Here is an 18335-nt window from a genome sequence, read left to right as displayed (position 1 = left end):
TGTCTTCCTATTGGTCTCTGTACCCATTTTATTATTTTCACTTGGGGCTTTTCAGTGCTTTTTCCCACTTTGAATCTTTTTACTCTGGTCTTATACTTTCACCTGTTACTTGTCGTATTAGGGCCTACGTATTGAAATACTGCTACTGTAGAAAATTCTTAAGAGACTGTGGTCTTGAAACCTACTGTACAATATTGCAGTGAATACACAGTCTTGCTGAAATCAAGGAGCTATATTTGAATAGTTCAGCACGTTTTTCAGTAAGCGGTCCTGTTAACATTAGTGGTGCTAGGTCTGAAACAAGGTGTTTCACACAACTAAGGGTATTAAAATCCATCCCAAGTGTGAAGCTAAAGATTAAAGCATCACCCTGTGAATAAAGGTGGTAGAATCTGTTAATATATTTGTTTAAACTACCATCCAGCTAGCTACAGACCAGATTACGGATCTTTTATATCATAGGGGTTTTAGCAGAACTATCTATCTTGATGAAGAAAACATTCCCAAGAATGAACAACGTCTCCTTAGTTTGGTCCCATGATGGTAACTTAAACTGCAATCAAACTTGAGAAGAATGCATTTGGTTGTACATGCAGAAAGCAGACCGGAACCAAAGTCTAATCAAGCCAATAAAAATCACTCCTTTGAATTTTGGACCTCCAAAATCTTACTTTCCCCTTTAAATTTTGGATTGGGATACTGACTGCAGTCAGAAGAAAATGACCAAGTGATCCATCTCCCTCCTAAAATTCAGGAGAATGATGGGAAATTCTGAAAGAAAAAATAGTTTGGAAAGTTCAAGAAAGAATTACACTGCACTTACCCGGAAACAGAAAGTAGCAATATTTTAATCCTTTGGAGATCTCCCTTCTATCTGTTCTTCACTGTCAATATCTGTATTTTTCTTCTATCATTAAACTTGTCCCTTTCTTCTCTGCCTGTTTGGGTTTTTTTTTTCTTTGCTTTGGTTGCTATCTTTTTGTTTCACTTATATGTACAGACTGACAGTGTATTTCAGGGGAAATCTATTTTCTATGCTATCCCATTAATACGAAATCTTGTCCCTCCCCTTCCCTTTCCCCTTCTCTTTCCCTTCCTTTTCTCCTTCCCCTTCCTTTTCTCCTTTCCTTTCCTCCCTCCTTCAGTTTTATCTGAAGTTACCTATACTATTTTAGGTAGAAGTTTAAGATGCTAGTATCTACTTGGAATAGAGATACCCTACCAAAGATTAGTAGTGCTGCTAGAGAGATACACAGAAATCCAATCAGCCTCACATTGCCTTATATGTTTTTACTGCCAGTCTCCTCCTGTAAAATATGGCTTTAAATTATAATCACACTTCTGCACTTGTTCACCCTACCACCCCAAGAATATTTCCCTAATTGAGGAGATTTTTAGCAGTTTTGTACTTGTACAACAAGCGTTGATGTTGATGCATGTGGTTACTAACAAGATAAAGCAGCCTACACAGCACGGCCCCTAGGTCATTTCAGTCTCAGGTCAGTAACTTTTGGAATTCATCACCAGCTACTGAGTATTCTGTGCGAAATACGTAAATTACTGAAATCCAACTTCCAGGTTTATATATGCCTACATGACATACCACTTCCCAAGAACGAAATAACAAGCATTATTATTCTAATTATAGCAGAAGAAACAAGAGGTAAGGCTGTGATACATTCTCATCCAAAGGAAATCAGCTCTCCAGAAAGACAGAAGTCAAGTTAACAGGAGCTAGAGGAGAGCTGCGGAACGAAATGGAACATTTCAGTTTCCTAAGTCATCTGTCTAGAACTAAATTCATCTGAAAGACAGGAATGCGTAATTGTCATCTTTAAAATCAATTTGCTCTTTCTTTCATTTTCAGCACAATCCAAAAATTCACTTACGAATTCAACTAAATCATATGCCTGTTTACAGCAATAAGCAAAAAGTCCACTTCTGTGATAGCAATATAAAATATAGCTATTAGCCTATCTTCTCTTTGCTTCATCCAAAGGAAAAGGAAGTGCATGTATGCTGAAAATTTGGATTTTGATCACATTTGGATTTTTCTCCTGTTATTCAAATACAAGTATTTCATATGGCCCATAGCAATGACAGAAGGATTTTTGAAAGCACCAGTAAGAGTTAAATGCAAAAGCCCCAGTGACACTAGTCCTCTTGAATCAGCTAAGATCTTTTGAAAATCCCATTCAAAGTCCAACTCTGAATTCAATTTCATATATACACGTCATTCTACGTGCATAGTGCTTGGATCCAACTTGGCTTCAAGACTCTTTTTACTAACCAGGTAAGTCTGTAATTCTTATTAATTTTTCAGAAGGCTAGCCTACATAAAGTAGCAGTTTTATCCAAAATGTAATCTCTTGTGAAGCAGATATTTAGAGGAAAGTTGAGCTGTTCAACGTCATGGGTCCAAATTAAAAGCTAACGATGGTGTCAAACATAACTGAAATGTCAAGAAAATAAACGGTTTGTGTAGAGAGAAGCCATCTGAAGTTTCACTTTGAAAGGGCAGTGAGCTTTTGTAAATGGTTTTCTGAAAAAGCTATTAGAATTATTTCAATATAATATGACAAGGCTACCAAGATCAACTGTTATGCCTACGATGTAAGCACATTTAACGGTGAATTTTAGGCCACCCCTAATAACAATACTTGCAGTATGTTCACGTTAAAAGAGAAATTGAAGTGCTTTATGTTGATTTTAGCACTTTCAATTACAGCACATACTGGAGGTATTACCCTGCACCAGTTTGGATCTCACATTCTATACAGCCTTTTCATACAGCTACCTCTATCAAGGGTTTATATACTTCCAATTTCTGATTCAGCTATAAACCTCTTGTTGTAAAACCTAAATTGAAAAGTTTTGGTTTTGAGATGAGTAGCTTTTAGACAAAATTTAAAATTTCTGTTGCAAAAATAAAAGACAACATTTAGTTCTTGAACAAAGAACTGCTTAACGTCTCCCCACTTCTCTAGAGGAACCACTCTTACAATGTTCCTGCTCAGCAAAAAATAACGTATTATGAAACAAACAGAAAGATATTTCAATGTTCTTTTTCTACAGGAAAATTTACAGAGTAAACATTACCATCTCTGAAAAGTAAGCCTAATTTTTTTTCTTTCTGCTCTTTTATGGAAGAAATAATTTTGCCAGTGTCCTAAGACATGTGACAATATCCAGTGACACTAAGCTGCTTGGTTCCAAAAGCACCTGGCTGATGGGGTGGGACTTTATAACACACTCATCTCAAGCCCTGCAGCAGGGAATGCCCAATTCTCTCCTAGAAGCACTGGCGATTCACTTTGAGATCAAGCCAACGCCATTTTGAGATCAGCCATCAGAAGGAGGTTCCAGTTAAATTTTGTCTGAAGTCTTCTTGCACTCACCCTCATTTTATACACCTAGTTTTATTTTTTTTATTTTGTATACCTAATTTTATTTCATATGAGACGTTCAAGACTCAGCACAAAATCAGCCCTAAAACTGCAGTGACCCATTTTGCTGTCACCACAGCTATCGTGTGGCAATGAGTTCCCTTTGGTTTTGGCAGTGTGCTGTTATTATTCACACTAAAATGAATGTTGGGAATTCACACGAATTTGTATTTGAAGCAAAGAAATACTAACAGGTTGAGGTATCGGCAGGCTCTAAAAGCTAGGAAGTGAGGGGCTGGTGTGTGGTTCAGATAGGAAAATAAGTGCTAAGGGGCAGAGCAGCAATTTTGAGAGAAAAAACTACTAGGATTAGAGAGAGCCAAGCAATGGGGAGGAAACTCCAGCAAAAAAGCAGAGATCGCCCAGGATAAAACACCGATTGGAGGATCGTGAAATACTGAAGGTACAAGAAAAGAAAACAATCAGCAAGAAGGGTTTAATTATTCTGCACAGAGATGGCTGACTATTTCCAGCCTTTTGTTGAAATTGTTTAGATTACTCTAGGACGACATAGTGCTCACATCACTGGGCCTGACTTTTTTCCTCTACTATTTACAAAAAGATATTGTGAAAGAACCGAAATGCTAATACCCAGCAAAAAGAAAAAAGTGAGCTTTAAATAAAAGCAGGCCCTCTCAAGAGACTATTGCTCTGAGAGACAGCAGATCTACAAACATATTATCCTAGACAGCTCCTATACACAAGAGTTGTCAAAAATGCTAAGGTGAACTCTGATAGAAGATTATAAGCAATCAGAAAGAGAACTTGACACCAGATGACGCGATCTGGGAGAAGCACTGTTTATCAAGTATCCAGGATGACAACTCAACAAAGGACCAGCCTTACCATCATGCTCTGCTGCGCCAGCATTTCTGCAGGGAATCCTCTGTTCACTATGAGGTAGGGAAATACCAGTGAAACGACAGCACTCTTCGCAACTAACGATTTGCAAAATCTTTCTCCTCTCTTTTTCCAGGATCCTTTTCCAGATTCCGTAGCTTTAAGAATAAAAAACGATTGGTTATAAAAAGATCCACTCTTCCAGTCTTGCCTTTTTAACAAAACACGATACAACTTTGCCTGAAATCAAACACCCAGGACTCCACTGATCACTTTGGCAGTTCGGCATGGCAAGTGCAAACCTTAATTACACAGCTTGGCATAATGTTATTTTATAATGAGTCTACTCAGCTTGCAATAGAAACATTATACAAAGAAGAAACTTGACAAGATCTTCAAAAACCTGCGGATTCAGAGGCTCTGAATTACTCACTGCTGGTAGATTTCTTGGGAAAACACATGAGCCTGGTAATTTCATAGCACACTTGGTGCCACCGTCACAACTCCACAATGACTGTTCTTACAAGAGCACTTCAGGCCGGTTGCTTACTACGGGAAGCGCTTAGGTTTTTTATCAAATGATTTAAAAAGTAGGAAAAATCCTGAAGCTCAGTGAAATTCGATGTTGGAAATATCTTTACAGAAGCAGACTTGAACTCCTCCTTTAGAAGCTAAGACTAACCATATGATGATAGTTCCACGGTTTTAACATTTGCTTCCTTGAGTAAGGCAGGAAAAGACTTTATCTTTATATAGCATGCTAATCAAGTCTCTGTTATCCTCTGCGGTATTAATAGGCAAAAATCTATTCCTGTTTGTAATGACCTTGACAAACTGTTCTTAATTTCAGTGCATGTGAAACCTGCACAAACCTGTGTGGTAGTATGTTATAACTGCACATTCCGTTAGGCTGAGGAAACTCAGCTATGAGAAAAATAACTGAATCATGCTTACAGATTGACTATCTGGATGAAGGCTGCCCCTGTGGGGTAATCGATATGACAATAGTAAGTGCTTTCAAACAAGAAGAATCTTTGATTCTTTTGTATGCCTTTAAGACCGATATCTTAAAACAGAGTCCCTTCATAATTCCAGGCAATTCACAGATAAGCTGGTCATTTCTAAACAGGTGTAAAGACTAAACTGTTGAACAGATGAAGTGCTTCTCTTGATGTTTCCACCTATATCTGAAACAATAGACTGTAACTGATTTAAGAAATGCACAACAAACAGAAGAAAAGGAGGAACATTACAGAAATAAAATTCACTCCCAAATACTGTAACACATGTTGGATTACAAAGAGTGACACGGATCACAACACTCATTGATTTCAGTATGAGCTTTAACTGATTGCAAAGCAAAGAATTCAATACATTTACATTAGAAGCAGAAGTTTCCATACAGTAATGACCTATGGACAAATATCTTCAATTTTTTAAAGATTTTTTTTTTGCAAGACCACCCCTTTTTTAAAAAAAGAAGTTAATAACCACTAGTGATTTTTTCTTCGATCTGTAAAAATGCTTCTTATACTCTCACTGTGCAGGTTGTTGTTGGTACCTGGCTTTATTACTGTGAACAAAAGCAAAGCATGGGCATCTGGGTACACTTAGTTTTTTTCCTAGTCTTGGTAATTTTCCCACATCAGGACTATAACTTAAAAGTGGAACCTAAGGAGGTGAGCAGAAAACCTCAAAATCTGCCTGCAGTTTAATTTTCTTTAGTTAAGTAAACAGGTTTAGATATGTACAGATATTTCTGCAAGTCCTAGCCATGCTACCTGAGTATCTTTTATGAATCGAACAGGGCTGTTAAGCTTCTTCAGAAAAGGTTTCCACATACTTCCTTGCTGCTTGTTTGGCTGATGTCAGAAAGTGCAGAGGTATGACAAATGAGACAAAAATTTTCATTATAGCGTTCCATTAAAAATTAAAAAGATTAAACAAAATGAGAGGCAGCAACGTAACTTTTTATGGTGATGTAAATCTCCACCTGCACTGTACCCTATTGCACAGCTGTCGGCATTTCAGACGTACAAAATTACAAACTTTTCCCATCCTAAGATTACTTTCAGAGAGGTGTTTTGGAGAGAAACTTGACAGACTTGGCACTGCCACAGGTACAGTACTGAAGCAAGCACCTGACCCTATGTAATTATGATAAAAACAAAATGATACACTACTGCTTAGATTGAAACACGAGGCACCTAGAATGAATGTTAACCCAACCGTCCTGGGCATTTGTGTGATTAAAACATCCGTAATCATCGCATCATCTTCTTTTTTTTTTTCTGTAGAACTCCGGACGCAATTCAGGGCACAGAATGGTACCGTTCACTTGATGAACAGCTCTTCACTGTTTTGTTTTGACCTTGTTCCATGCTTAGCACTATTCCTTACTTAATATACACTCTTCCAAGTGTGTTCTTCATGCAGAATCATTTCCTCGTAATTTTTTTTGTTAGTATCCAAGTCAGTCAGAAGCCACAGTTCATTTTGACACTATTGCATTCTACAAATGAGTAAATAAGGGATGAAGGGTGCAGCACTGATTTTAGGACACTCAGTAGCCTTGGGTATCCAGTTCAAGACACTTAGAATCCTGAGTCCGGTAGCACATGAACTAGTTACCATATCAAAGCATGTGGTCCTTAACATCAGTCTGTGAGTGTTAGCAGATCACAGGTCTCCAGTTGGAAGCCCAGAAAGGGAATCCTCATTGACGAGCTATGAAATCCATCCAGTGAAAGCACCTTTTGCACAATATACTCCTTTGCTCTATCATCCTAGTACTTCCTAAATGAAGCCCCAAAACAGCATTGGATGGGGCAGAAGCTGTGAAATTTAATCAAAATGCATATGCACTGGGCAATAAGGCTTGCATTTCATAGTTTTGGAATACTTCAGCTTCCAACTTCACTAATATTGCTTCAAGGTAGCTTTGTGTGTTTCAGACCCAAGGGCTTTCTAAGAACAACAAACCAAACACCAGAATACTATCATATAGCATACTGTAACCAAGAGGTTCCTCCAGCATGGCTTGAACCACAATAGACAACTGCTGTCATGTTGCTACAGTAAGTGGCAGCAAACACATGTTGACACCCCACCTGTAAATCAGCACCGGGAGGATGACACGGGTTTCCAACAGGGATTCACAGTCTTTTCTGACAGCAGGGACTCCAAGGAAGGACAAACTCCATTTCTCTGGGGAAGAAACTTCCCTGGAACTCTGGAGAAAAGTACACAGTAGTGTGCACAGGTTCTCTTCCCTAAGCGTACTTTTCTTGCCCCATTTATTAATCTTTTTCTTTTCCTTGTCTCTTCATCGTAGCCTCATTGAGAGCAATACAGGTCAATTTTCCATTCCTTAAGCTTCTCCTCCAAGCTGAGGAGCCTTGGCCATCAGGTCCCAGCCTCATCACTCTCCAAGACAGTGTTGAATACAGATTTTCCTTCTGTATCAAGCATTACCAGCTTCTGGTTTTGCTTTCTGGTCCAGTCTCTTCTCTGTCCTTCCCTTGTCTGTTTCTTCTACCCTGTTGAAAGTCTGCTTCTTGCCTCCCTGCATTCAAATCAGACATTCCCTTTGAGGCCGCTTGGGCACAGACAGGAGGTCTTGGCCTCTGCCAAGGGAAAGCTGTGCTCTGCAGGGCATCTCAGTCCTGATCAGTGAGTGCGCAGCCTCAGGTCCGGACCTGATGGTGGGAAGAGACACGGGTATGCACCATAGGCCTGCATGCACGACTTTTTTGTGAATGAAAACCCAGCTGTGCACCCAGCTGTGGAACACCCCAGTGACTTCTCCAGCCCATGGGGGTACACATAGCCTCAGTTTACACAGGCAGAGAAAGGACAAGGACAGTCTCTTTGTTTTCCTGTGTGCTGCCCAAAGACATCACAGCCTACAGCAGTTTAGACCCGCAATAATGAATAAAATCCTCCTGCCTAACAGAATATTATCGCTGCTAACAGAGTTCTCAGGAACTAGCTGTAAAAAGCAAGGTGCTCTCATTGAGCCTGTCTAAGGCTCTCAGCTTGAATATACATAGGCAAGTTTGCATGGAAATATGAGACACTTCGGATACAAAGACTAGTCTCAAACCAGTTCTAAAGCATGTAGTGGTACCACTTTTCATGGAAAAGGATGCTAGAAATGTTTGTCATTGACATTTATTTTTCCGTAATCTGACTTTAAAACGGTTGAACTATACAGGTTCATTTGGCTGAAATGCATCTGAAATGGTTGGATCATTTGAGATTAAGTAAATAAAATACCCCAAACAACTAGGACTGAAAATGTCAGTTCGAAAGATTTGATAAGAAAATTATAAGGAACTGGATAATTTATCTTTTAGTTTGGATATGTTCAGCAACAATAGTGCCACCACCTTCAAGTATTACAATATAATTAATATTTATTTTCTTTAATTTTAGAAAAAATATCATTAACCTTTACTTTCTCAAGTAAAGCCTCAATTTAAAACCCGTTCATTGTTCATACAAAATAGCAAGATCAGAAACCAGGACCAGCTTTGCACTTGCTTTTCAAATGTTCACTCACCAGGCTTCATCATCTAAGACCTTCCTCCAAGCTGTGCAATATGAAAGTCCAGAAGGTGGCAGCAAATATTCTTGCTCAGAAGAAATACACTGCCTATTCCAAAGAAAGGTAACGTGCCTGTGGCCAACAGTTTCAGCCATTTGCTTTTTATAGGCATAACTGTATTGTATTTTGATAATCATATACGGATAAAGATTAAATGATAATGGAAAACACTCATTTTCACTCATTTATGCAGCTCCAAACTGAGCTAACTGAATTTCTGACAGGTTATCAGCATTCTTATGTTACTTTTCCACATAGTCATTTTGCAGTAGCGAAGGCCTAATTCTAATATCTTACTTTTCTCTTCTACCAGTACTTGACAAGTAGAAAGGCCTTTATTGTCAAAAGTCGCACAGCCACACACAACGTTGTAACTGGAAATTAGTAAGTAAGTGGGGCTCTCTCTTAACTTTTTTCTCAAATTCCTTCAGACCCTTATGGAAAGGACAAAGTACTTCAGCCTTTTTCAAAGTAAATCATCTGGAACACTATTTGCCGTAGTAAATTTTGTCCTCTCACAATCCAAAATTAGTTAAAAACACAAGATTGTTCAGCCCTTCCTTCATGGAAGGAGAGACTAATCCTTGCTTTACCAAATCTAGAGGAAATAGATATGCAATTTCACATTTCAGAATTTTAAAGTTAAAAACCAGCCTATCATCATAATTGTATCTAAATACAAGCTACCAAATGGAAAAGGAGAAGAATTTGACTGCTCCTGGAATATCAAAACAGGACCAAGTATGCTAAAGAACTGCCTAGAAATGAAAATCATCCAGCCGACAGTTTGATCTTGCAGCAGGAACTTTGTTGCTGTGATTTGAATGTGGATTGAACAATCATCCAGAAGGAAATAATCATTGATTATCTTCAGTGATACAGATCTTACGGAATGTGTTCACTGTACCCAATGTACCTAGTCTCCAAACAAGATACTTAGCACCTAACAAAGCTGTCCACTGGGGTATTCTCTGGATAAACTAGTCTGTTCTTCTGTTAGAATGAAGTCTCTCAGATGATGGCTGTTAAGATGAAGTCTAGAAATGTACATAAATATGCATGATCCAGGAGACCAATGAAAAAAAATGCAAAAGCTACTCTGGCAAATTGAAAGCCAGTGCTTTCAAATAGTACTTTGGCAAAATGGACAAGACTTGAAATAACTATTCTTACGTTGGCGTTCTGAGGTAGAAAAGGATAATATTTACCAACTTTCAAGGCAATATTTTTTTCCAGATAAATTGGTACAATCTCTCCCTGGCCAGGTAAATTGTGACAGTTGCTGGAGGTTACCTGGCAGTCCACAAATTGAATTCCACTGAAAAAATCTAACACAGCTGTTTTCATCTAATAGAGTGATCACTGAGCAATCCTGTTCAGAGCCAAGGAAAGCCATCCTTACATAATGAAACATTCTTCACCTCATGAGACATTATGAACGATTCGGATTCCTAACTTAGTCATTTTATCCCTGAGAGCCTGACTAAAGTTAAAAACAAAACAAAAAATGAATACAAGGAATTTTAGCATAACAAAGCTCATTCCCAAGGCACTACTGATATTCCAGTTTGCTGACTGCCTATCTTCCTGCAAGGCCTAACATTCTAGCCAAATACAGACCCGTGCTGCACAAAAGCTAATAAACTGAGCAGAATCTCATACCAAAATGGAGAAAAGATTTTTAGTTGCCTGTGAGACTAAAATCTTCCATATCCAAAGTATTTTGCATTATTGCATTTTTTCCCATAAGGACCAGTTCAGAAGGTGTAATAATAGTCTCCAGATTATCAGTATTTGAGATCCTCCTTTTTCTACAACAACCCTTACATGCTGAATTTATGATTTACACGGCATTAGAGGTGCTGTGGATAGATAAGATTTGAAGTACAAACACTTGTTCATTGAGGTCTTCCAAATTAAGGACATAGGAGATTCTCTAAGCCAGTAAAACACTCATCCCCAAATCTGGTTGTCAAAACTCGGTGCTAGTTCCTGTATACCGCATTGTTTGATTCATAGAGAGGTTGTTTTCTATGAGGTCATTTTAGCTCTCTTCTGCCAGTTCCCCTTCTTTGCCTTATATGATAACAAAGCTATCGGTAGAATAGTTTCCATCATCACAGAATAATATCTTATTTTCCATTAATGATCTTGATTTTCTGTTGAGTCTGACCTAATACCTGTACTAAAAAAAATGTAGAATGCACTACAATGTGAAGATTTAATTTTGTCTACACTATTTCTGCTTTTACAAGTTAAACTTCTGCCTTTGTAACATAGTAGAATGGCCCATTTTGTTAGACGAATAGTGAAATACACTTGATAACTCATAATTCTCTGATTAAACTCTGCAACTTGATGAACTCTGGAGTTTTTCTCTAAATGCGACAGACTAAACAGTATCTTTATCCAACTGTCTTGAAAAATCAGATATTTTATACGACACTTCTTTCAACAGTATCATTTCCCTCTGTGTCTCTGGAATCCTACAAAGTACTCACAGGGATTGGAACTGGAATCTCCATTAAATAAAAGGGAAATCTTCTGTCTACTCAGCACAGACAATGTTCTAGAACCTTCCTGAGAGCAGTTACCACAGGTAGGCTAACTAGGTGAAACTGTTTGATCTACTTTCTCATCCGTCAGTAAAACCTTATCTTCTTAGTTTCATGGTTCAGGTTATCAGATTAATTTCTAATGGAAACTGCATCTCATTTTGCATACCTCTTTTGATTTTGCACTTTTAAAAAAATTATTCTTGCCAATAATTTACACAAAATGCACTAACCAGGCTTGCTGAATAAGCTCTTTTCTGTGGATTCAGTGAAGAAAGAAATTGTAACACATTAGAGGAAGAAGCAGTATTCTGACCAGCCTATCTGGGTCTGCCATTCATTGACCCCAAGCATCATCTATTACCTGGACTGTTATTTTCCAGGTAAGAAAAAGAAATCCCGCCCATTCAGTGAAAATATGAAGAAACTTTAATCCATTCTTGAAAGTATTTAACTTCATCTATGGGCAAAAAGTTCTATATTTTCTTTTATTCACTGGCCTTCCAAAAAATTCTTTCACTTTATATGCTACCATCTTAGAGTACTCAGTTGGGATCTGTCTATATGTGATGCTCTGATGAGTCACATTTTAATGTTTGATCATCTCAAGGTTTAAGTGAGGAATCTTGAAAATTAACTGAGCTAAGTTGCCCAAAATGAATTCTTTTTTTCTGGATAGAAGTAGAACCTCATGAAAATTTGGCGTAAGTATGTGGGGGTAGGATTAATTATGGTAGGGAGTTTCCTATCTGGAACTGCAAACTGGGAATAGCTGGTCATAGCTAAGAGGTGAAAGGATAGTCCTGTTATAAAGCATTAGTTGTGAAACCTGTCAAAACTCTCATCACATGACCTCTGTGTGTCACTCTAAACCTTTTTAAGAGATTCAGACTGAGCACCACCAAACTGACTGAAACTAATGAACTTGGCAGTCTCCTTCTCAGTTTCCATCTCTCATATACAAGGCTGACATTAAAACACAACTTAAAAGTGTATGTGAAGCAGAGCTCTTTTAAGTTTCTTAAATGTGTCAAGATCCTGTGATGGAAAAGACTATAAAACATTTCTATGTGAATCCTTGCTAGAGAAGCTATTCCTTGTATGATCAGATACCTGTTGGTTGGTATCTAGATCATGTTCACAGTATTTTAAGTTTTGGAAGCTAATTAGAAAAACTAACATAGGCCAATGTTGTTTGAATGAAATTCTAGCAAAGCCTCTGGCAAAAGAGCCTGGAATTTCACACCGGATTTCAGATTTAAAGGCATTTAAACCTCAGGATCTGAGTGGGTGTAAATCACTGAGTTTAGGAACCACATGTATAGAGACTACTTGGTAAGAACAATGTAATTTATCTGTGTAACACAAAGAACATGTCTGGCTTGGGAAAAATACTGTACCTGTTTCGTATGCTGCCAAACAACTGTTGCAGCAGAACCTTGTCATGAACACAGTTTCTGTTTCAAAGTGCTGCATTACTAAGAAGATTAGGATTTGTCAAATATGAATGGATTGCTCCCATAAATGGGTCGGAATGTACTGAAATTTTGGGGGCATTGCCTTTTAAAGAAGTCAGGTTAAGTAGTGTCCTGTAAGGGTACGAAGTGAATGATTGCACTAACTTCTTCAATTTTTTGTTTTCATTTTTGTGCTCTGAAAAGTAAAACCTAGGAAAAGTCTAATAATATTAGAGTAAGAAATGCCTTTCTTAGAACAAGATTGCCAAAGATAAATTCTCAGACAGATGTCCCAGACAGAACCTGTTATCAAATAAATAAGGCTGTGCCTGCACGTTAGAAAGAATCTTGTAAACACACACAGAACTGTCACAACATGACTTCCTTTTTCATTATTAAGAACAGTCTTTTCAGAACAAGGCACACTAGCTAAGTAGCGGAAAAGCCACGCAACTGCTGACGCAATTGTACCTTTTCAGTAAAAGCCTGCCTTTGGTCTATTTACTTTCCTTAAAAATTCAATTTGCTCTGTCTTTGTTCCTGTTCCTTTCTCCGTCTCCTTTTTAATACTTCCTGTCTTTCCACTAAATTAAAGTACTAAAGAGTACCCATACACATAAAAAGGGATTGCCAGGATGTCACGTGTTTTCAGGGTCTGGTGTTCCAGTTTGGAAGTGAAGGAGCTTCCTTTTTTGTTGTTTAATAACTGTAACTGTATTTCATATTTTGTTTTCCTAGGAAAGAAGCAGTGGACGCTCATTATCACTTCCTGGGAGACCTTCTTCATTCATTTCTCGAGCCATGTCTCCTACTTCTCCTCTTATATTTCAGCCTGCTCCTGATTACTTTAGCAAGCCAGACACAGCAGCCGACAGGCCTGGCAAGAGACCGACTCCCTGGGAAGCAGCAGCAAGATCCCCTCTTGGCCTAGTGGATGAAGCTTTTGGGCCCCAAAATATCCAGGAATCCATTGCTGCTAACATAGTATCAGCTGCTCGCAGGAAAACCCTTCCTGAGCCACCAGATGGATGGAAACAAAAAGTTTCTTATGAGCCTCCAGCCCCAAGTGGTAGTGTAGCCTTATTAGGAGGGAAGCAATCGGGTATTGTATCACCCCCCAAAAGCTCCCTGTCTGCCCCAGGTGCCACCACACGGGCTGGCTCTCAGCTGAAGTCTCCTTACTGCAGTCAGCGGTCCAGAACAGATCCTGATATAATGTCCGTGGATTCCAGGTCTGACTATTGCTTGTCAACAGCTGATTCAAACTACAACCCACAGCCAAGGGGATGGAGGCGTCCAACATGAGCAGCTGAAGGGCCTGGAATATTTTCCCTTCTTCCAGCTTTACAAGCCTTAGATTTGAGTTGGGGAAGGAAAGTTTCTTGCTGGCCTGACCACCTCTGAACTAAAGAAACGAGGAGGCAAAATTGAATGGAGCACAGTTTTCACATGATTGCAGGGCTAGCAGCCTCTAGAATAGACTCAGTTTTACGCTTAACCTAAGATTGTTCTGTTCGTCAAAAGGCAAAACCACACATTTCTTCGGGTGAGGGGTGGGATGAAAGTGGGGCAACCAATGTGCTCAATAGAAAATCTAGGAAGGATGTAGACAGAGACAGCACAAGTGCTTGCAGTTAAGTTAATGTGAAAAAAAAAAAAAAAGGAAAAGTAAAATAAGGGCATTTTAAAGGCAAGAAGTATTTTACATGATCTTGTAGGTTTTCTGGGTATGTTTGACAACTGAGTTCCAAGGTACTAGATATAACCAGACTTGGGAAAGTTCCAATGGCAGTGGAACACTTGGAAGTACTGGCTTATTTGCCATGTGTTTTCTTTACTGCATTTTTAAAATGAGCTAAGCAAAGTAAATCAATATACATGTTTACTGTGGCAACAGTTAAAATACATCTGTGCTCATGGTACCTGAATCCCTCCAATGTGTAGATATATGCCATCTTGTGCAGCCATCCATTTCAGATGGATTTCAAGACAGTTTCGAAGAAGTTTTACCTATTGTAATTAATCACATAATCTGAACACAACAGGAAGAAAGGTGTTATTAATAGAGATCAGGACCATGACAGCTGAACAACAAAATGGATGAGGAAAGTATTTAGAGTGTACTTAAACTGGATTGCAAGTTAATTTTGTAATAAACTATCAAACAAGACAGAGGCTGAACAGCCTTTATTTCTCTGTGAAATGCACTACTTGTTGAACATTTACTGCTACAGTGTCTGGTAATCTGACTGGCTGGGCAGTTCTTCTTAGTATCTAGGTAGCTCCATGTTTAGAAAGCTTTTGATTTGTATTCTCAGTTTGGAAGACATAGACAAGTTGTTTATCAAGAACAATACCTGTTCTACATAGAAACTGGTATGTGAAAGAGGGTTTATGACATGTGTTACATGGTATGAGTCTAGTACAAGTAGCAAATATTTGGACGGTTGGTAACAAACTGTCTTGGTGGATCTGAAGAGATGGTAAATAATTTTTGCTGGTGATACATATCTTGCATTTACAGCTTATTTAAACAATAGAAATATGTGGCTAAAAATATATGTATTCCAAGCTTATGGGTAGCTTAGATGTTGTTAAGGCATTAAATGAATACCCCAAGTTTTACAAAGTGCTCTGCATCCTGCTCATTTTGTGGGGCGTTCTTTAAGGATCTGTCAAGCCCTACGATTACTGCAGAAGCACTGTTAACTATCCTTAGTTTCAGTAAGGTTGCCAGCTGTGAGTAAAGTGATTAGATTAGAAAGAACTAAAACATATATGCAGTAAGAAAGAATGTACTAAAAAACATTCCCATCTGCAAAGAATTTTCCACTATAGCAGTTATAAAATATAATTGGAATAAAGGAAAGAGAAGAATTAAACCCCATTTCAGTTGAGATGGAACTTCCCGTAAGAGCAAATAATTACATGAAAAATATTCCCTTTAATGAGTTTTAGTTGGCAGTAATTCTCTAGTCAAACAGAAGTCTCCCTGAAATCAACTGATCCTTTTGACCAAGCAGGAAATGAAGACACAGGAGTTGTAAACCTTTAAACTAGGATCATATTGCTATAGCACCTTACAAATTTATTTCACAAAATATGAAGTTGCAAAGAAAAGATGATTTAGAAAAATTACATGAACGAGGCTGCCATGATGTGCCTGAAAATGAGCTTTGCACCTCAGAGTCATACACACGCATAATCAAGAGCAAATTTTCCCACCATACAGGCAAAAATACATTTTTTTCTGCAGAGTCCCATAATGTCCCCTTTTATCATGACTGGGAACATTCCCACTGAAACCAATGGGACTGTGGTAGTCCCATTAGCCTTAAGGGCTTGTCTTTGGATTCAGGCCTATCTCCCTGGAAGTACGCGTCAATTTTTCACTTAATTTCATTGAAATTATAATTCAAAGTGAAATTCAGTGAAATTTATAATTCAAAGTCATTAAGGCCTTAACTATTCAATAAATACTAGTGCACGTGAACTTCTCAGAAGACCTATATTCTGTAAATTATATAAGGCTTACATATTTTGCTGAACTGTGGTCCATATTACCATAATAAAACGATTCCCTGTATCCAAGTTCAGGTTTCTGTTTTGAACTGTATCCTTTACATTGTTAAAGAGGAAACCAGCTTAATGAGTTTGCAGTAAGGCATGTTTTTACCCGATACAATTATTTTAATTCTCAGAATCAGATACCTAACTTCTGAATTCTAATTGAAACCAATGTTGTGAATTCTAAGGTCGTACATCTACCAGAAGGAAATGTGTGCTTAATTTTAAGGTAGATGCAATTCAAAATTGCCAAAAGTATTTTCAAATTTTGATATCACAAAAAAAGTTATGATACAAAGTGATATTAAAGAGGATTTAAAGCTGTGATCACATAACGATACAGACAAACATACTCTAGGATCAACCTTTAACACCCCTCCCAAATATGCAAGAAACATGTAAGAATGGCAGAATCAGAGTTCCAGACAGAATCACTGACTTTCTGTCAATGTCCCAAGAAAAAAAAATAGTGTAGCTTTTTAATTCTTTTTCTAATAACAAGAAGGAATTCATCATTAAGCACTTCTGTGAACATAAGAATTACTGACATTGAGTTTCATGTGGCTCTGTATCTTATCATAGATTAATTTGGGTGTTCAACATGATCGACTACAGGGTTTTTTTTCCTCCTGCTGAGGATTTACTGGCTCTCTTTCCCATATGGATTCTCTCAAATCTAATAAGGAATGAGTTCACACTGCAGCATTTCCCTCAATAGCAACACTAGTAAGCGTAGCCGTCCTCCACCCAGCCGTCTATTTTTACAAAGTCTGTGGGCAATGGATTATCTTTGAGATCTATTCCACTGCTACGTAGAAATGAAACAAAATAAACATTTTCAAAGTTATTAATGGGAGAACAGCTACACACACAGGCATGCAGACAGATCATATAGCCTTGTTTCCAAAGGAAATCAGGCTAAAACCAGACTGAGACAATGTACCGGTTTCAATGGAAGCAGCAGGCCCAGACTACTAAATGAAATACTAATGCATACAGAGCTTTATGAAGAACCACACAGCATTGTTCACTTTCTGTTCTTCATTCCGTTACTCCGCTAGCAAAGCATCTTTCTATCAAATAGTTGTGACTGTCATGTGTAAGTTCTGAATATATAAATGCAAGTATTTCTTATGTTTGTTTTTGAATGCACAGATTTGCTCAGTAAATGTGAGGAAAAAATTCTCTTGATATTTTAAATACGTTGGGTTTGTGTTCAACCTCAGAGATGCCTTTGTTAATATGCAGAGTATTTGAATACACAATATAACTGAAAATTTTGCTTCTTTAGTTATGTTAGATGATGATGTTCACAACTCTTGTTCCTATTTTGTTTTCCTTTTGGTTTGCTGTAACACAACCAAATACCTATTCACGTTGCATTTCTGCCTAGTCGCAAAAGGCTGTATTATCTTTATAAAAGGCTTTTCACTTCTAAAGACTTTTTGCTCACCGCAGAGGACACTTTATTGGAAAGCGCATGCCAGAGATGTAAATTGTATCATTTAATAAAGTGATTTGACCAATCAGATGAGAAACATAATTTTGTTTTCCCTAAATTCTTGTCTGTTTGTTTAAATAATCTGAACCCAAGTAAAGCCTAATCTCTTTTTTCTGTACCATTTTTAGATTCACTGACTTTGCCTGTCGGTGACCTCGTGCTGATATGAGCTTCTGGAAGCTTAAATCAACATCAGGTCAAATGGCAACTTGTCAAATTCAGTAGAATTTCATTTTCATACTGACTAAGCAGAGGAAGGAAATGCAGTGAAGCACGATCTACCCAGGGAAAGTAACATGGTCAGAGGAGTTTTTATTGTTTGAACATTTTTATCCCCACTGTAAAAATGTGCAATTAACA

At 38.0% G+C, this 18335-nt stretch overlaps 1 protein-coding gene across 2 annotated transcripts in view; it reads left to right on the top strand.

Annotated features, from left to right (window-relative positions):
* SYNPO2 (synaptopodin 2) overlaps positions 1-18003 on the top strand; it is a 91440-nt gene extending 73437 nt beyond the window's left edge. Inside the window, exon 5 of one of the 2 annotated variants that reach the window (XM_063335308.1) lies at positions 13646-18003. In XM_063335308.1, the coding sequence (XP_063191378.1) occupies positions 13646-14212 (567 nt within the window). In that variant the 3' untranslated portion in view covers positions 14213-18003. Of the gene's footprint in view, positions 1-4422; positions 4512-13645 lie in introns of those variants that run through there. The other variant, XM_063335309.1, reaches the window with a different exon arrangement.
* The last annotated feature ends 332 nt before the right edge of the window (positions 18004-18335 follow it).

Source organism: Chroicocephalus ridibundus, chromosome 5 (genome assembly GCF_963924245.1).
Source record: "Chroicocephalus ridibundus chromosome 5, bChrRid1.1, whole genome shotgun sequence".
NCBI lineage: Eukaryota > Metazoa > Chordata > Aves > Charadriiformes > Laridae > Chroicocephalus > Chroicocephalus ridibundus.
This window is presented reverse-complemented; position numbering and strand designations above follow the sequence as displayed.